The sequence below is a fragment of the Rhinocladiella mackenziei genome, assembly GCF_000835555.1.
Source record: "Rhinocladiella mackenziei CBS 650.93 unplaced genomic scaffold supercont1.4, whole genome shotgun sequence".
Lineage (NCBI taxonomy): Eukaryota > Fungi > Ascomycota > Eurotiomycetes > Chaetothyriales > Herpotrichiellaceae > Rhinocladiella > Rhinocladiella mackenziei.
In genome coordinates, this window is record NW_013550601.1 from 1367840 (window position 1) to 1387181 (window position 19342).

The 19342-nt window shown below is 49.6% G+C and overlaps 4 protein-coding genes across 4 annotated transcripts; 2 read left to right on the forward strand and 2 right to left on the reverse strand.

The window, feature by feature from the left end:
* Positions 1–4308: 4308 nt before the first annotated feature.
* Z518_05628 (uncharacterized protein) lies at positions 4309–5350 on the forward strand (the record flags this gene model as incomplete). Its single annotated transcript, XM_013416440.1, has 3 exons — positions 4309–4754; positions 4821–5070; positions 5120–5350. 3 exons carry the CDS (start codon positions 4309–4311, stop codon positions 5348–5350), a joined length of 927 nt encoding a protein of 308 aa, XP_013271894.1.
* Positions 5351–8020: 2670 nt separating this feature from the next.
* On the forward strand, positions 8021–10289 carry Z518_05629 (uncharacterized protein; the record flags this gene model as incomplete). Its single annotated transcript, XM_013416441.1, has 4 exons — positions 8021–8128; positions 8183–8353; positions 8410–8713; positions 8767–10289. 4 exons carry the CDS (start codon positions 8021–8023, stop codon positions 10287–10289), a joined length of 2106 nt encoding a protein of 701 aa, XP_013271895.1.
* Positions 10290–12211: 1922 nt separating this feature from the next.
* Positions 12212–13753, reverse strand: Z518_05630 (uncharacterized protein; the record flags this gene model as incomplete). Its single annotated transcript, XM_013416442.1, has 1 exon — positions 12212–13753. The coding sequence occupies one exon, from the start codon at positions 13751–13753 to the stop codon at positions 12212–12214; it is 1542 nt and encodes a 513-aa protein (XP_013271896.1).
* A 3229-nt stretch (positions 13754–16982) lies between these two features.
* Positions 16983–19233, reverse strand: Z518_05631 (polynucleotide kinase 3'-phosphatase; the record flags this gene model as incomplete). Its single annotated transcript, XM_013416443.1, has 7 exons — positions 16983–17048; positions 17231–17347; positions 17514–17659; positions 17921–17981; positions 18141–18438; positions 18508–19108; positions 19155–19233. The coding sequence occupies 7 exons, from the start codon at positions 19231–19233 to the stop codon at positions 16983–16985; spliced, it is 1368 nt and encodes a 455-aa protein (XP_013271897.1).
* Positions 19234–19342: the final 109 nt, after the last annotated feature.

Consider the following 19342-nt stretch of genomic DNA (forward strand, 5'->3'; position numbering starts at 1 on the left):
TTTTCCGCGCCGGCTCCCGTCGGATCCAGTCCGTGGACAACCTAGAGAAGCTCTATTAATCACACTCGAGATGCTTCGTAACCGAGCGTGAACGGGCAAGCCTCGACGTTGAGATGGTCCATGGATTGGATCCGATGGGTCGTGGTATTTCATCGGATCCAGTCTGTGGACCATCTAGAGAAGCTCTATTAATCACACACGAGATGCTTCGTAACTGAGCCTGAACGGTCAAGCCTCGACGTTGAGATGGTCCATGGATTGGATCCAATGAAATCCCCCGTCGCCCACCGGATCCAGTCTACGGACCCTGACAAGCTCGATTGGTCACCCTCTATCCCCTGCACGGTCGATACCTCGTGCTGACTAAGATAACAAACCAGCGCCCATAGGCTTGGTATCAAGGAATGCCAAGGAACGGAAGGGCAAGCGTGATTCAAATGGGAATTGATGGAATTGACAGTCCTATATGATATCGACTCGATCGCTTGAGGAGTCAAGCGATGATGGGGTGAGACGAGGAGGTTATAAGCCTGCGTCTCGCCCGGTATCTAGTGTCTTGGCAGGGGCCGCCCTGACACTTGGGGGGGACCGCCCATAAGCCGGGGGAAAACCGCCCATAAGTCGGGGGGAAACCGCCCATAAAACCCGAGGGGAACCGCCCGTAAGCTGGGGGGGTAACTGCCCCGCTTATGGGCGGTATCGACCGTGTAGGGGATACAAATTTTACTAGAGGAAAAGGAAGGAAGTGCTTCTCTACCCTCTACCCGAAGATCACTTCTACGCGCTAGCGTTCTACAAACACGCCACTTACCGCGGAGATTCGAACGTCGCTAGGTTAACGAGAACCAGGGCGAATAGAGAGGTGTATAGAACAATGCGCAAAGTGTGTTGAGTAAGTCGTGGAAGGAAGGTTGGTGTACAGAATAGGCGCTGCCCTACGCATCTCATTGAGCGTCTTCATTCTCACGTGAGCACTTGGCTGGCGCGCCAAGTCTTGCAGCCTCGAGAGTGACACTTACAGTAAGTCAGTGTGGGTAGTAACGGCCACCCCCCGGTCTGGCCACCCCACCATAGACGCGTCAAAACTCCACACGCGTCTGGCACGTTACTCCCTTCAATCTATCACGAAACATCACATTCTTGTTCAATTGAGCTGGGATCTTTTCTGTCATGCTCTTCTACGGCTATTATGGCTAGCTATACTGAAGAAGACATAGAAAACGCACTAGAAGATGTCTTAAATGGCCAGTCTTTCAAGGCCGCGTCTCGAATCCATGGCCCACCACGCACTACTCTTCGACGACGGTCTCTTGGAGCACAGCCCGCTAATGCAGCTCACGAAAATCAACAGAGGCTCTCGGCAGTACAAGAAGAAGCTCTTATGACATGGATTCTGCGACAAGATGGCCTTGGATATGCTCCAACACACGCTCAAATCCGTTCCATCACGTCGAAGATCCTTAGATCGCAGAACGACCACCGTCCACTTGGAAAGAGGTGGTCTACTGCCTTCGTAAAACGCCACCCATCGATCAAAACCAAGCTTGGCCGTCGCACTGACTGGCAGCGAGTCAATGCAACGAGCCCAGCGAATATTAACAAGCTTTTCGACCTCTACGAGACAATGAGCTGGATCCCCCCCAGCCGACGATATAATGCCGATGAGGGGGGAATTATGGAGGGCCAGGGCGTCAACGGCTTGGTTGTCGGTAGTTCGCAGATGTCGCCAGACCAGGCGCCTGTTAAAACGAATCTTTCACGATCATGGACCTCTATAATCGAGTGTGTCTCGGCCACTGGGGTCGCCCTCAGCCCGCTCGTTATCTTCAAGGCGAAAAGTATTCAAGATCAGTGGTTCAAAGACCAATTTCTCGAAAAGCACCCTACTTGGCAAGTATCCTTTTCAGAGAATGGCTGGACAAGTAACGACATGGCTCTTGAGTGGCTGGAAAAGATCTTCTTGCTCGAGACAGAACCTCAAGATTTATCCCAGGCACGGTTGTTAATTGTCGACGGGCACGGTTCTCATACTACCGACAAATTTATGACAGAATGCTTTCTCAACAATATCTATTTTACTCTTCTTACCAGCGCATACTTCCCATGTTACACAGCCTTTGGATTTGGGTTGCTTTTCGAGCTTAAAAGCAACATATCGACGTTTGGTGGGCGACTTTGTGGCTCTGACCGATGAAACTAAGCTTGACAAAGCAAGATTTCTCGAATTTTATGCAGAAGCTCATGAAGTTGCTTTTCGCAAGTCGAATATTCAGTCTGGATGGAAAGCAACTGGTCTCTATCCAAAGAACCGACTAAAAGCGCTATCAAATCGCTGGGTAGTGACCCAGCGCACGTCAACCCCTCCTCCTCAAAACCCCAACGAAGAGCCAGGACGTTATAAAAATACTCAGAAGCGAGACAAGAAGCCCACATACACGACGAGTATTTCGAAAGGTTAGTATAGCACTAGACAAACGCAATATTGAGTTGGCTTTGAAGGACCGGGAAATTGCCAGCTTGCGCGCTCGAGTAGAACAGCTTCAGCCACCAAAACGCCGCAAAATACGCCAAGATCCGAACGAAAGACTCGTGAGCCTTGCAGAAGTGGCTCGACAACGTAACCAAATGCCGAGACAGCGTACAGCTCGAGAGGGCAGTTGTATAGGAGTAGCAGAAGAAGAGGAGGGAGAGAGTGAGGAAGAACCTCTACGACGTCGGATGGGCCTCCCACGAGAGTGCTTATATCCTGTTGGCGGGACAACGTACAAACTCCCTAATTCCTCTAAAGAGGGTGATACGGGATTCTGCCCCTTCCCGACCCGAAAAGAGAAATCTGACTGGCCAACAATTGTTTTTGAGTCTGGACTCTCTGAAACACTTACTCGTTTGAGACATGACGCAACATGGTGGATTGTCAACTCTGGAGGAGATGTCAAGATTGTCATCATTATCTCAATAAAGCTAACACAGAAGACGCTAACGGTCGAGAAGTGGTGCTTTTCTCCGCCTCCTGCATATAGACCAGCTACCAGAGGCCACCCAAATCCCAACGCTCCAATTCCGATAAAAGTCCAAGCGCTTACAATCACCCAAAATCCCACCCCACAACTAGGTCCTACTGCTCAGTCGATTACCATCGGTCAGCAAATTGTCACCGTTCAGCCAGGCACTGTCTCAGCCTACGACGTTGCTAGGGCGCCTCCGATTCTCGAATTTGACAAAATCTTCCTCCGAGCCGCTCTACCGCCAGAAGGGCGAGTCGTCTTTAATGTTGCGGATCTTGCGGCCTGGGCGGATTTCTTCTGGGAGGGCGTTGAGTAGGGATCGCAAGGCTTATGACAGGATCGGGGGAACACATTGTGGGACTGGCAATGGCTAATGGTGGGTCGGCCTATGTGCTGCGCTGTTGTACAGCATACAGGACAACGGAAATGTCATCACTTTCCCAGGGTTTTCTAAGGGGCTGTTCGGGGCAACGGAAGTACCATCCTTGCCGAGGGTTCGCCTAAGAGTTTATTCAGGGCAACAGAATCGCCATAGATTTCTGTCAAACAATGAATGTCAAGAGAATATGAATTGAAATGCTCTGCTCTTTAGCAACTGGTCCTGCCAGGTTGCTGATATTTATGTTGACTCCTTTTCTTCTCCTATTTCTACCCCCTGTATCCTATATAGGAGTGATAACCCCTATTCCCGGTAAAGGGGCTCTTGCTCCTGTCCAACCGTTCAACAATTTCCTAAGGGTCTAAAGGGCCGCGGAAGGGTGGACTGGAAGGAGGCCTGAGAATGTAGGGCGCCGGCTGATCATGTGAGGCAGGGCAGAAATGCCAGGGGCCCCAGGATGAAGGGAGATGAGGATGATGGAGAGGTTGACGTCGAGGAGGATAGGAGAGCAGTTCTTATAGTGACGTCAAAAGCGGCGGGCGGTCAAGAACGGGCAGGCCGCCTAAGCCAGAGGCAGATTTTGTCAAACTGGGTGCAACTCGAGATGTCTTGAATGCTCTGTTCTCTATCTATATATCGAGGTATTGAGGCTTCTTTTATAGACGTGCGAATACTACGTCGTTACTCAGAGCAACCATCAGTAACGTCGTCGTCTATGGAAACCTCTCACCAGTGTTTCAGCTGTGGAGCCTGTACACAATAGCCCTTTTGTTCAACAGACTTTCTCGGCAACGACATTATCAATCAAAATTTCACATCAAGTAGCAAAAGCGTTGCCCAAAACAATTTACGCCAATAAACAAACATTGACCTTCGTCTGATCAGATTAAAATTTATCATACGAATCTCTTCCCATCCGCAACAATGAAGAACCGTTCACGCTGGCTGAAGCATCCAATCGACTCTACCATCTCCTCACTTGCCAAAGTCGGTGGTAAGCGCAAATCCGTGACCATGGACAGAGACTCTCCCTTCAACCACGTCCTCAAAGTGTACCAGGAGACACGCCGTCCACGCGGATCCTATCTTAGCACGGAGTATCTCGACACTCTTAATATCCGAGTGTTTGAAATGGATCTCGAAACTGGGAAGCCAGAAGACCCTGGACTGCAGTTTGGCACACCGTATCCAAGCCAAGAAGTCGACAAGCTCTTTGCGAAAGTATCGGACGATTTTGGGGGATTAGATCAGGGGAACTTGTTCTGCACAGGGTGTGGAATTGCAACTACCATTAAGAACAGTTTCGATGAGATGGGGCTATTTGGTTTCGGGGATGAGCCAAAGGCCATAGGTGCATACTACGCTCGAGAGTGAGTGTAGTAGTGTTTTCCAAGTCTGACCAAATTATCCATACTTACACACTTGGCTTCAAATAGGAAGGATAGCTATTCGACAGTTGAGGATCGACTCGGCTTCACTAGCTGTTCGCGCGATAATGAACCTCACTTTCATACCAGCTTGATTTTCGAAGCAAATGACAAGTGCATTCCACATCGAGGATGTATTCTGCTTGACGGAGCCGTTTCGGACGAGCGGTTTTTGCGACGGAGTGAAGTGTACTGTGCTGCTCTTTTGATCGGTGATAAGCTACGCTGGGCCAAAAAGCCTCATGAACGCCATTTCCCTGTAGGTATCTATTTTGATGACCGAATTGATGCTAATTAGTGCTCGACAGGTCTTCATTTACTCCGTCTCTGGATCCCAAGGTCGTATAATCCAAGCACATTACGAGCATCCACATTTTATTGTCCGGAAAACGAAACACTTTCTGTTCGAGGAAGGGTCGGCTAATGGCTACAAAATGATGGTGCGATGGATGTTGAACAATCCAATGGGCGATATCGAGACACCTCGCAAATCGACCTCAAGTAACCTACGACAATTCCTCAATCCTTTGAAGACGTGATTTTCTATAACACCCAAATATCACGCAACGAATTCCCAGCCATCGCAGAAGTGGCACGAAGGGGGCTGGACGCCGAAAATAGGCAAAGAGGCGAAAGGTATAAGAAGAGCTTTCGAACCCTTAGACAGGTTTCAGTATATTACGATTCCACACTCTACCTTGTGCGCTCGCAGCGATTTATGACCCCCCTCCCCCCAAACACCCCTCGTTACAGATCCTTACCCTTCGTTGGTATCGTTACATTATCTAGAAAATCAACAACAATAGGAGATGAATCTAATGCAGTTTTTAGAGATTTGTTCCGGAATACCACTACGCCAAATGACACTTGTTTGTCCAGGGCGACAGTGGCACGCACAACCTTAGTGTAGGGTGCGTTTTACGGTATGAAATTACCAGCGCTGAGCTGACTCGCATCGTTTAGATGCATTCGATTGAGCACATATTGATCTGGACTCTCCATAGTCAAAACAGACCTTGGTATACAAGGCGATGCACCCGAACCTTTCCTCCGAAAGCTGCAACGGTTGGTATGGATAATCGATCACGAACCTGAGACGGAGGAAGATCAAAGAATCTGGATTCAAAGAGGTAGATTATTTCGATAACGGGTCGTTCAACGGCAGAAAGAGTGTTTGAGCAAACTTGAGGCTGCGCAATGAGAACCATCTGCCTTGAAAGACGAGGAAGTGGAAGGTCTCTGTCTCGAGAGTCAAGCGCTTCTGAGGGCAGTTTGTGCTTCCCACGCAAGAACTCCAGCTGGCAGCCTTGCAAATCCTCTCACCGGCCATATGGATTGTCAATTCCGCTATAAGGGAGGAGCTCGTTCATTCAACTTCTCTCGCCTCGGCCTAAAAATCTGACAGGAGGAATCGATGAGACCACATTCACATGGGGGGATTCATTTTCACCCGCACTCAATTGCAAAATTCGTCAAAGCCAGTACCGACCAGCGTACTAGCCATCGGCTTGGTCCAGACCAATGATGCAGCAGCAAATTGTTTCCGTCTTGTTCGCGCCTTTCAATTCCTCTCATTGTTTTTCTGGAGCGAAGATTCAGGGAGAAATTCACTGCTCCAAGACCAAGCTATCAGCGGCGCAAAATACCATGATCCTACTCTTACATACACTTATGTTAAACTTGTGGTACAATTTGAGTTGAAGGAGTGCTCTGTTTTCTATCAAATTGAGGTCCTGCCTCGCATGTTTATATAGACAAAGGTTGTCGCCATCTTTCGGTGTCTCCGTGTTCAGATCATAGACGAAATCCTTGTCTAGCTGAACATCTATTGCTACGCTGAAGTCGTTGCCACGTATTGTCTCACAGTTTAACAACTTATTGTCAAAACTTCTTGTGCAACTTGAATTGAAGGAGTGATCTATTCTCTATCTACTTGTCGAGCTGCTGAAGGTTTCTTTATAGACATGCGAATACCTCGTCGTCGCGCAGAGCAGCCGCCAGTAACGTCGTCGACTATGGAAACCTCCCACCGGTGTTTCAATGGTGGAGCCTATACATTATAGCCCCTTGTTCAACATCACCTAACGTCACAAGACCGGGACTTAGATTAGATATGAAGAACGAATCAGTTGTTATAATGGACAGTGCTCCGGACTAGCAGATACCGATCTCATCGCCGATATCTAAGCTTCATGTATCGGTATTTGCTAGATATATCACCGATACCATTGTCGGCTTTCCTAATTGGTTATACCGTCGTCTACCTCATGGGCCATGGACTGGATCCGACGGGGATATCGTACGGGCACAGGGCACCGTGATCAACATCGTCTACATATGGTCCATGGACTGGATCCGATGGAGGATATCGTACGGCACAGGGCACCGTGATCAATGATCCGTGGACTGGATCCGATCGGGGGGAGGTCTAGCAAACAAAGGCAGCATTCTACCCATTCCTGGGGGGCCATGGATTGGATCCGATGGGTCAGCCAATCAGAGCAAAGTATTAGGTAATTGTCGGATTATAGATTCTCCGGACTATGGCAGCATTCTACCAATTCCTGGGGGATTGGGGGCTAGCCATCCGTGAATATCCTGTCCGCGGCCCCTAGTTTTCATCTTGAGCACGTGACAGCCAGGGAGCCGTTATCAGCTTCCCAATTCGACATGGTGTGATATTCATATCAACATCCTAGAAATGACTGGTGCGTGGGTATGATAGTATGAATTTTAACGACAGCCTCGCAGATCACCGCGGACACGTTTCACATCCTTCTCCACCAGGAAGAACTAACCTTGAGGATTTTCAACGCCAGTATGCATGTCGCCATCGGACTTCCACGACAACAAAGGCATCCGTCAAATGATATTGTCCTGTTTCCGATTGACGATCTCTGTGTCCCTGGAAGTCCTGACATTGGGGGACAAGATAAGATCACTTATCATGCATCACAACAGGGATCCTGTTCATGACCACCGAATATCAAACGGTTGACTAGGACTAAATGTAGGCGATTGCCCGGTACACTTTCTCACCTTCCTTTCGCACGTTATCGTAAAGTTCTTGTGCATGCCTATCAGGCTTGTGGTCGATGCCATCGATCGACTATATATGAAAGACCATGACTTCTGGTCAGATACCCCCTTTCCCTCCCTTCCCTGACCCATAGAATTTCTCTCGTTTCATTCAGTGCTTTTTCTGAACCATGTCTGACTCCGTGTCGACCGTTTTGCCCGAGGGGGTTGGATATGGTGTCGTCGTTGGTATCGGCTTTTTCTTCACAGCGGTCATGATTGGAATATCCATGCTCCAGGTGTGTGGGTGGCTTCCTCAATAGGATCCCGATGACATCACTCATTCCCACCAGAACAAATACACCAACTACTCTACAAAGACAAGCGAGGAATTCAACACCGCCAGTCGGAGCGTTAAACCCGGTCTGATCGCAGCCGGTATCGTATCAGCTTGGACCTGGGCTGCGACCCTTCTCCAGAGCAGCACGGTCGCCTACACATATGGCGTGGCGGGACCATTTTGGGTGAGACTCCTCCCTGCTCCGATCCGGTATGCGATGGCTTATGTAATACGTCCCAGTATGCCGCCGGTGCTACTGTGCAGATCTTGATGTTCTCCATCCTTGCGTGCAAGACCAAAATGAATGCTCCTCGCTGCCACACTTTTCTCGAGATCATCCAAGTTCGCTACGGGAATTTTGCTCACTGTGTCTTCATCTTCTTTGCCCTTGTTACCAACATTTTGGTCGGCTCTCAACTCCTCCTCGGAGGCTCCGCCGTGGTGACTAGTCTGACGGGCATGAATGTATATGCGGCCATCTTTTTGATCCCTCTCGGTGTGGTGGCGTATGTCCTCATGGGCGGCCTTCGAGCTACCTTTCTATGTGAGTACGTTCCTTCGGCTGAAAGTCGAGTGGTCGTTGCTGACGATTTGCAGGCGACTACTCTCATACCTTGATTCTCATGGTCATCATTCTCTACTTTATGTTCCAAGTCTATGCTGAGGACGATCTAATCGGTTCTCCATCTCAAATGTTCCAATTGCTGAAGAAAGCCGCCAACCTCCGGCCCGTGGACGGCAACCAGGAGGGGTCATATTTGACGCTGAAATCAAACAATGCGCTGATCTTTGGCGTCATCCAACTGTGCTCGGGCTCCGGAACCGTGTTCTTGGACCAAGCATATTGGCAGCGGGCCATTGCCTCTCGGCCTACCACGGCTGTCCGTGCCTACATCCTCGGTGGCATGGCGTGGTTTGCCATTCCATTCGGTTTCGCGACCACTCTGGGACTCGCCGCTGTGGCCCTCACAGACAACCCTGCATTCCCAACATACCCTGATCCGCCAACTCCCGGCCAGATCTCTTCTGGCCTTGCCGCTGCCTTTGCAGCGAGCACCTTGCTCGGTAAATCAGGCGCTGTGGCTCTGTTGATCACCCTATTCATGGCCGTTACGTCTTGCGCCTCTGCGGAGCTCATCGCCGTGTCGTCCATCCTGACTTTCGACATCTACAAGGCCTACATCAAACCAAATGCAACACCGGAGAACCTGATATTCATGGCTCACGTCAACGTCGCTGTGTTTGGATTGACCATGGCAATCTTCGCCATCATCTGGAACGTTATTGGTATCGACCTCGGCTGGTTGTTCTTGGTGATGGGTCTCCTGATTGGTGGTGCTGTATTCCCAACTGCCTTCGCCATCACTTGGAAGAAGCAGAGTCGAGCGGGGGCAATTGTGGGTTCACTGTCTGGCCTTGCAGCAGGCCTCACAGCATGGTTGGTAGAAGCACAAGTCTACTACGGCGAGATCACGCTTGCATCAACGGGTTCCAATTACGCCACTCTCGCCGGCAATCTTGCCGCCATCATGACCGGTCTCATCGTCACGGTTGTCGTCTCCCTCCTCAAACCAGACCACTATGACTGGAACACCACGCGAGCCATCAACATTGAGCACGCCCTCGAGGGGGTCGCGGCACCCGATTCAACCCCACCTAGCACGGTGGAAGCCGCCGAGGGAGAAAAGGCCATCAAGGCCGCCGGCGAGACCCCATCGCCCGCGTCCCCGGTCCTTGCAGCGACACCTCAAGAAGACGAAAAACACGTCCCGATCCACAACCGACGAGACTCAATCCGCGCCGATGAAGAACGCCAAATGTCCCTTGATGCCATCATGGAAGAGAACCCTCAACGTCTCCGCTCAGCTTTCAAACTCGCCTGCATTGCATCCTTCGTATTGCCCTTCATCATGGACTTCTTGATTCCCATTCCCATGTTTCTCTCCCACTATATCTTCTCGAAGGACTTCTTCACGGCATGGGTCGTCATCAGTTTTATTTGGGTATTCAGCTCGACATTTATTTCTGTGGTACTGCCGATTTGGGAGACGAGGGTGTTTTTCAAGCAGCTTTTCTACGAGGTTATGAGAGATATTAGAGAAGGAAGACAAGCGGTGTAAAAAAAAAAAAAAAAAAAAAAAAAAATTATGCGCTGGAGGTCCGATGATCTGTGGCCACAAACTCTATAGTGATGCTGACGGATACATAGATCTGAAATGATCTACTTTGAGAAAGGTTTGTCGATGATATATATTAGATAGAAAAATAGATGCCTCTGTTGAGACTTGATAGAACTAGATGAAGAATCAACCGAGATTCATCCCTTCGGCCGGGGAATTTTTGAACAATCAATCGCAATACCTCAAACTCCTCCTTAATCCTCCTCTTAAGGATTACTCACTCCAGCATGTTTCCCATTCCTCGTAACTATCTCCTGTCTAATGCCCGACTTCGTCCCCCATCCTCACGCCTCTCCACCTCCGTCCGACACGGCCCCAAATGCATAACCTCATGCTCCGGCACCACCCCATCCTTGAACGGTATCTGCAACGCCACCGATTCAACATCAGAAGGGTAAAACGTCAAATGCCCTGGAGCACGCAGATCCGTGTCAACGGCGACAATTAGCGGATTTAGCCCAGAGACAATGTAAAGCGAGTCAAAATCCTGGTTCTGCTCCTCGTCTAATAGGCTCCGAAATTCGACTTCTGCAGTCGAAGAAGAGACAGAGTGAGAGTGTGAGTGTTCCGATTTAGGCGTATCCACGCGCGCCAGGCCCGAAAGGAGTGCAAAAAACATGGGATGGGGAGGCCTATGCCATCCCTCTGCGCTCCGGGGCGGAAGAACCACGTACGTCGTGTTCGAGGTGTCGCCTAGGCCTACCGCGCGGCCGACGGTGGGATACCGAGTGAATGGGGTTTTAAGGACCCAGCATTCAACTTGTGCTTGATAAGGGGGCGAGGCGTTGTTGACGACCGCGGAGAGGTGCAGTGTCGAGGAGTGTGAAGGGTTGGGAATGCCGAAGAGGATTGGGATATCGGGGCTCCCGAAAGAAAAGGAGGGAAGAAGGAAAATGAGCAAGAAGAATAGATCGAGCAGGTTCATTGTGAACGGGTTTCACGTGAGCAATGGGCAATGAGACGAGAATGCTGCAGTCGTCGGTACGTGTGTTATAGAATTGTACAATGTTTCTGAGTTTTTGAACAACCCAAGCTTCCGAGGTCGGGGGAAACGAGGATATCGTCGGAACGGAATATTAACTCACTGAACACGACGGCGCGGATCATCTCCTGTACCTGAAAATGGACAAACAAGGCCAGCAGATCTAGGGAGTCTAGAGAAGCATGTGATGAAAGTAAACAAGGTACAGTGCAGAATTGAGACCAAACGGTCGTGGTCGATCTTGGACCAATACCGAAAAAGGAGGAGACGAGCTTTCCAGCCTTACGCTAAACGCCAGAATGGGAGTCAAAGATCTGAACGTTTCCTTCATTGTATATAATCCCTCACCTCCGCTTCTCTGGACTTGAAAAGTCATACCGACTGCGCTATATACATCGATTATCCCTGACGAGGTCGAGATATCGATGCATCAAGCCGCCACGTATTGCAATTGTATACAAATTCAGATTCTGCCACCACAAGGTCCAAGAAACCCAGGATTCCTTACTCAGATACAAAAGGAGTGAACGCACGTCGCGGTGCTGAAGGCTGCAAGTCGTGACAATCTGGTATCAAAATCGCTCTCACTATATCATCAAAGGAGTGTCGTCGTCATCGTCAAATACAAACAGGCCATAGTTGCTGAATTACCGAAACACATATTAGATGTTATGACAGGGATGGCCCCCGCTTTGACAGTCTTTTTTCAGTCCTCCGGGTGTCCTAATGGTTCTTCTTTTTCCTTTTTCTTTTCATTTTTCCCCTCGATAACGCCAGGAATAGATAGAATCACCTTCGATTTGGTGGTGCCGTAAACCCGAAAGAAGTTTGTACAATCAAGGAAAAACGGTGTACAAGGCGGATGTGGAAATAATATGGTTCAGCTGCGGAAAATGCCGGACAGAAACTTGAGAAGGTTGCGCTTGCGTGGTGAAAGTGGTAGATTTCGCGGTTCCATGCCTTTGTTGGGATTCGTCAAAGTCCGAGGTCTGGCAACTGCCATCGGTCCGACAATCTCTCCATCCCCAAGTTCGGGGAATTTGCCGCTCTTGTCGTCAATGATGGGAAGAACAACCTTGGTCAATGGCTTTTCGAGAACCGTACTTGATGTGGCGGATTCGTGCATCTCTGAATCCCCATCACTCAGACGGACCAGTACCGGGGCCAGTGCAGTCCTCATGCGAGTGTGTTGTTTCTTCCACACATGGTCGACAGAAGCCCATTTCTCCTCAGTCAATTTGTAGACTTTGGAGGTCAAACCGTAGTGCTCGGCAGTCCTGGTGATATGTTTGGCATAATTGGTGCGAGCCTGGTCCCAGTTGTTCCGGAATTCAGTATAGGAGTCGAGGTCAACGGTCTCGGGTGTGTATGGCTTAGGGTGGATGGTGAAATTCGCATGACCTAATCGAACTGCCCAAGGGTCAGAAGAGTCATCCAGGAGCTGCATAGGCGGGATGTCCGCGAAAGGAGAATTCGTCATTGTGTTCGTTCGAGACCGGGTGTGCATTGAAACCATTGACGGTCTGGCGGAGAGTGGTGGCGAGGGGAGGCATGATACCGGAGTGTCAGAGGACGTTCGCGAGCTCATCAACGCAGATGTGGGAGCAATTGACGGTGACTGAAGAGGAGACTGAACAGGCTCTTCCGCCTCACCGAGCTCCGAGAGCATTGGAGGTAATAGAGGAGTGGTCGCATGGACCATCTCTTCTTCCTCCGATGGCTTGGTCCTCATATCAATTGGTCTACTCTCGGTGTCGAAAGACACCTCGCTTGGAGTTGGGGCAACCGACGGTGCAAGCAGTAAACTCTCATATTTGGAGATGGCACTCAAAGCGGGACTAAGAATTTGAGATGAGCTCAGAGATCTAGTCCGAGAAGCAGGAGAATTGATATGAGTGATAATGGAGAGTTGTGGACCAGCGGCGGATCTATTCCTCCAACGTCGTGATATGGAACCAAATTTGCTGCTGAAGCAGCGATTATTAGTGGAAGAAGGTTGGTCCATTGACTTTCGCCGCGTAAAATAACGAGGCCCCGGAGACGTCAATGACCATTCATCGGTCTCTCCGAAACTCCATCCATGTTGTACAGGAGAGCTCAGAGGTGAAGTCTGGCCATGAGGGTGGGCAAAAGCCTTGTCATAGTCGTTAAAATCGTACGTCCTGTCATTGACTAAAGTGTAACCTTCGAATTCGTCTCTTTCTTGTGGGTCTTCCGTTACATTCTCCAATCGTTGAGCACCCCCGTACATATCGAAAGACTCTCGTGGTCCCGGAGATGATGCTATGGAGGAATTAGAGCCTCGTGATGAGGGACCCTTGGAAAACATAGGTGTAGTTGGTGAGGAGAGGTTGATGGAAGACGTCGAAGAGTGAGCGGCGTGGGCAGCGGTATCGGAAGGATATGGGTTTCTGTTGTCCATATTGAATTGTATTTGATGGTATGTATTATTTGAGATTTGAGCGAGTGTCTGGGAAGACCCATGGAGGAGCATGCAAAGAATCGTAGAGAAAGCAGGACCGGTCGAGATCACAGTCGAACAGCTGCGCGCATGATGGCGAGTGACAGTTGGTGAGGGAATTGAGGAGTCTCCTTTTTTTTTTTTTTTTTCGTCCCTGGGTCTTTTTCAAATATTCGAAGACGCGTACTTGGTGTTTCGTTTATAGGTCCAAGATGTGACAGCAAAGGAAAGGCAGGGCAAGACAAGACAACTGGTGGTCCGAGTTCGAGTTAGTCTACTGCTTCAGACCAGAGAGAACCAGGCAGATCGGCCTATGGTCGAGGTCGAATGTTGCGCCTGCTGGTAAGTATGCCTCAGTCAAATGCCATGTGTACGAGTAGAAAGGAAGCGTGGACGCGGATTAGAGGAGTTGTTGACGACGTCTGAGGCCAACAGTCAGGCACAAAAACAATGCAAATAACGAGTAGCAAGAGAGCGCGGTGTAGTGTGTTCTTTTTTGACCGGGGAGCAGCGAGTCTGGGCGGGTGATGGTGGTGCTGGATAGAAGTTGAATGGCCAGTCAAACAAAACTTGTGCGCCATGGAGCAGGACAGTGCAAATTTGAGACCGGGGGACTCGCGAGCAATGCTGCGGAAAACAGTAAAAGTTCCAGGGTTCGGAGCATTAAGCGCAGGCTGATCCACCATCCAACACTCTCCCCTTGGTCCCTCTCGCATCCACTTCTTCTCCGTCCACCAATCCCTCCTCTCGTCGGCACCTCTTGTCGGTCTCCAATGCCATGGGTGTAACCCTGTTTGCTTTTGGCTTTTCACAAACCCATCCAACAACATCGCATGGCGCCCCCGCGAACCAACGGCCCAAGAGTCAAAACTCGACCCTCGCTCGATCACTTCGTTCCTTCAAAGCGCCACCAACGACAGAGCTTGTGGCCGACTTTCGGATCAGCCTGAGTCAGTGTCTGTGTGGTACCTTGGCGGATTCTTTGCGTGGCGCGGTTCCACCGACAAGAGGTACGGTAGACACATTTTTTCGGTCTGGAGCCGCTGTTGTGGCATGACACTTGTGGCAGTCATCCGTGCCGCTTTTCATGCTTCCGGCTTGTTCATCAAGGCTAGTCGATATGCAAGGAACTCCAGGAAAAATGCAACAAGTGCGTCAAGCAACCTGCAAGGAACGGTATCAGATATACCCAGGAATTCAATTAGCCTACCCTCCTTCTTTGCACGGAACTGCTCCAAGCGCACTGCTTTCCAACATCCCCCCCGGGCCATCCCAAACTCGCAAAAGTTAGAAAGCAATTCGACTGTCATTGCATGCTAATCCGGCACGCGACAGACCCATTCTCAACGTGCTTTGACCAGCATTCGCAACAAGGATGATCCGAAGAGTATTTCGGAATGGCAACTATTGCGATCGACAGATTACACCAAGAAGATGCAGATTCTTTTTGCGACTTAGTCCCTTGTCATCCCTTCTGTCAATGCAAGGACTTCCGAACGTTTTGCATGAAGAAATGTAGGGGCTGGCTCTTGCTTCTTGGACAGGGTCCCCGATTGGTGATGGAGCCACTGTGCGAGGGCTATTCCTGCTTGCAAGAATTCAGAAAGCACAAGGAATCCATTCCCCCCAATCATTCAATTCCCCCCGGACAAAATTTCCCGAGACATTTCGAAGCATTTCGAAGCTGTGCCCTGCGCATTTTCAATCCCCAACAACAGCACCAAACTTCTCCGACTGTCAGTAAATGTCCCGTTGAAACTCTAAGCTTCCGAAAGAACTGGAATAACCTCAGAGACTTTCAGTCAATGGCATTGCCTGGGGACTGGCAGCTTGCGATTCGGATCTTTTTTCCTACCCGCTTTTAGGCAACGATCTCATCAGGATGCTGCTATGATAGAGCGTTCTAGGAGTGGCGAAAGGTTGGGGACGCCACAGTCGATAGTTCTGCAAGGTAAGTCTAAACTCACCACAATGTCTCTTGATAGGATGACGATTCGACCGGGCTATGGTGGACAGAGTATCCGCTCTTTTTCGAGTTGTTGAAACTTCCTCCGAGTGGGTATGTGTCATGTGTTGAAGATGAGAAGCATCCCCTGGGCGAAGGCAGGGGTCGAGAAAATGAACGGGCTCCTCTTGCCATCGAGCTCGCCTGGAACAGGATGAGCTTTTCCATACAAAGACTCGACGACCGGGAATCGACCCTCACCTTCATTGGCTCACTGGCTTCCGACATCTAATGTTCGACCTGGTGAAGCCTTTTTCAAAAGAAACTCCTCGATCTGAAGGGTTGTTTGGCGAGGAAACCCTTTTGCTGTCCCCCTATTGCCATCGATTCTTTTTCAAATGTTAGTCAGCATGCTCTAAGGACGCAGTTAAGCCTTCAACGTACCGCACAGACAGATGTATACACCGTGCAACATCGTGTTTCTCATGGAGCAGAGAAGGGACGAGGAAGTCAAGAGACCCTGATATCCATGGACTTGAGTTGACTGGTCACCTCGGCTCGCCGCAAAGTTTGAAAGCTTTTCAGTCCCTGCAGAGGCTCATCCTCACGCGACAGCCGGTGCATAGACGACAGGACCATCAAGACTTTTCTCCTGTGCGCTTTCCGCCTTGACGTAGCTTTGTTAGCAGGGTCGGTAATTCTCCTGCTCCTGTATTGAGGAGCCGTTTGCTCGGGTATCGATAGATATCTTCAACATGACCAAAATACTGAAAACTACCATAAGAGTCTGAAATGATCTGCTTCAATTTTCTTCCATGCTTTGTAGCATGGGCTTTTTGCCAGGGGGGGCTTCTTTTTTTCCCCCTCGAGAATCAAACTAAGGAGGAAAAGGTACAAAAGAGGCATCTGTCAAACATTCATTCTTTGTGGATTCATGCCGATGATTCATATTCGTAACCCTATCTTTGAATCCTGATCAGGTTCCTGGGCGATTGCTTTATGATGCCGTCGGGTCATCTCGCTTCTGCGGTGACAGTGAGAAAGATAAATATATCACCTTGTGATCCCATTTATCAGGGATGATCCGTATATTCCAACTTGGAGTGATAGGGAGTTTACCAATTGCAACGGAATAGTCCAGGACTATCTTCGTGGTTGATGCGTTGCCAATAGTCCTGCCGCCTTGCTGTTCGGTCGGCCAGGAGGACAACCAGACCGAAGATGAAATATTGGCTGTACATTTGGTCAAGTTGAGAACTTCGGCACCCAATACCTTGACCAGAGTTTCTTCTGCTCTTCGGTACCTTTGAACTGTGTTGTGCAAGATGGTTTGTCAGCTTTGTGCCAGGACCTAGATCTGTCGACCTCGCAGCGCAACCATATTGAGGGAACAATGTTGGAGCCTCCCAGAGTCCGAAGACAAAGAAATATCTGGCGTGCCACGTTTCGCGACAAGACCGCAGTATAGTGCACATGGACGGGACGCGACATACCTCGAAATCGACCTTGTAGATATCCTCGAAACCCTCTGCCAACGTAGGTTCCTGAAGTCTCTGGAGGAAAGACCGGAATGCGATGCCGGGGAGAAGAGTTCGTTTCTCAGGGTTCATCTGCGAGTGGAGTGTGAGCTCTGGTTGTATGACCTGTACAGTATTTCAGAGGACGATGTGATGAGGGACCCCTGAGAGGATGGACAGATCTGGTAGTCCGAGGCGTGGAGTGCTGATGTCGTGGCTCGTGGTGTCTATTCAGTACACAGGTCGAGAAAGTACATACCGTATGTGGATTCATGGCCCTCACGGCGTCATTATGCTCCGCAAGCCGGGAAGAGGCTGTAAACCGCACACATCGGATAGGGACATTGAATTCGCGAGCAAGTTTGACCCAATACGACCGTGTTTCGATGTCCGCGTTGGTGTTATCTGTCATGCATTCAGTGGTCGGTTAGAGAGTTTAGACACGTCGAATGGAAGGAGGGAAGAACGGCCCAAATGAGGATAGCCAGTGGCGACTGGAATTTGCATCTTATCCTATGTGCAATTGTGCGTTGTGACAGGTCATGATGAGGGGGAAATGGTGACGACAGTGTGTTGAATAACGTGGTACAGCATATGACACATTGCTGGAGAAATGGATGAAGAGAGACAGGGACAGGGAGTGACAGCATGACATGATATACATACCTACAGCCACAGAGAACCCTGCGGCCAATAGCTCTTTTGCTTTCTTGATGCATTTATCACGCTGGTTAGGAGATGCATGTCTTAGTTCGAAACCATTCTTCTTCTACCGTCATATGTGGGTGGCGGAGTCAAGGACGACTGAAAAGCTGGGGTAAGGCGGTATAACAATGATTCAAAACGGCGCAGGAGACAGGATAGAATCTGGAGGGGATGTACGCACCGTCTTGAGTATGTCCTGATTGACTCTCTCATATCCCAATGGTTGTAGGACATCCCAGTAAAAAGTACTCTTGCCTGCACCTGGAGAACCACAAAAAAGGACCAATTCTTGGGGATGGTTTTTGGTAAATGGCGAGGAGACTGTGGTGATTTCTGTAGTACCGTTGGCGGCTTCGGATGGTTGCCGGGTTTGAAGATATCTTGTAGGTTCGAAGACATGTTCGTAGGGCTCCGGCGATGCATTGAGAAAAAATTCTTCAGGTGTTTGGAATTTGATCCCAATGTTGGCGGCCAAATCCCTAGATTTCGACACCATCAGACTGTTGAGGCCGCACCAAATGGGGCTCCATAAAGCAGGCGCGGTATACCTGTCAGTAGTCGCATGGTCTTTACGCCTTTTGTCTGTTTTCTCTCTTCCCGCTGCATCACCGACGTAGAACGAATTGGCCATGTCCACAGCATCCTGGGCTTGTAGATCATAATCCCCTAGCATCTCCTCCCACATCCCTATTCGAGGCTTGCGATATCGATCTTGGCCAGTCGCCGCATAGATGCTGATGGGAAAATCAAGTTGTCTGAAAATCGAAGTAATCTGATTCTTCAAGTTCGCCACGCCAGGATTATCCTTGCGAAGGGATTTCGGATTATCTTTTAGACTGATATTTCCTTGATTGCTCAGAATGACAACAAGGTAACCTTCATTATGAAGTGATTTCAGCCGTCCCGGAATTGACTGATCCCACCATTTCCAACTGGTTTCTGATCGAGCCCATTTGCTTCCAGCGTTGGGGACGACAATGGTGTCGTCCAGATCAAAGGCAGCAATCTTGACGGGTAATGAGCGCGATGGAGCTGGTCTGCTTGACGCATCATATCGACCGACAATGAGACTGTTTTCAACGGTGCGCCAAATCAGCTTATCCGGTTCTTTTTGCGATGCTGGTTTGAAGAAGCTCGCCACGGCCTTATCTGGGTCTGGTTAGCTTCTGCAATCGAAGTCTGTGCTACATCATACTCGTTGTAGTCGATTCAATTTTGCGTTTGACTACTGGTGGGGATATAGAGCCTGCCGGTGGAGGGGCTGATCGCTTCATTTTGTAGACGTCAAGAATGGTGGCAGAAATAGAACGAGGCTTCAGGCCCGATGATGTCATCCATAAGCGGAAAGCCAGCTTCGGTCAACAGCAACGAAATAATTTGAGA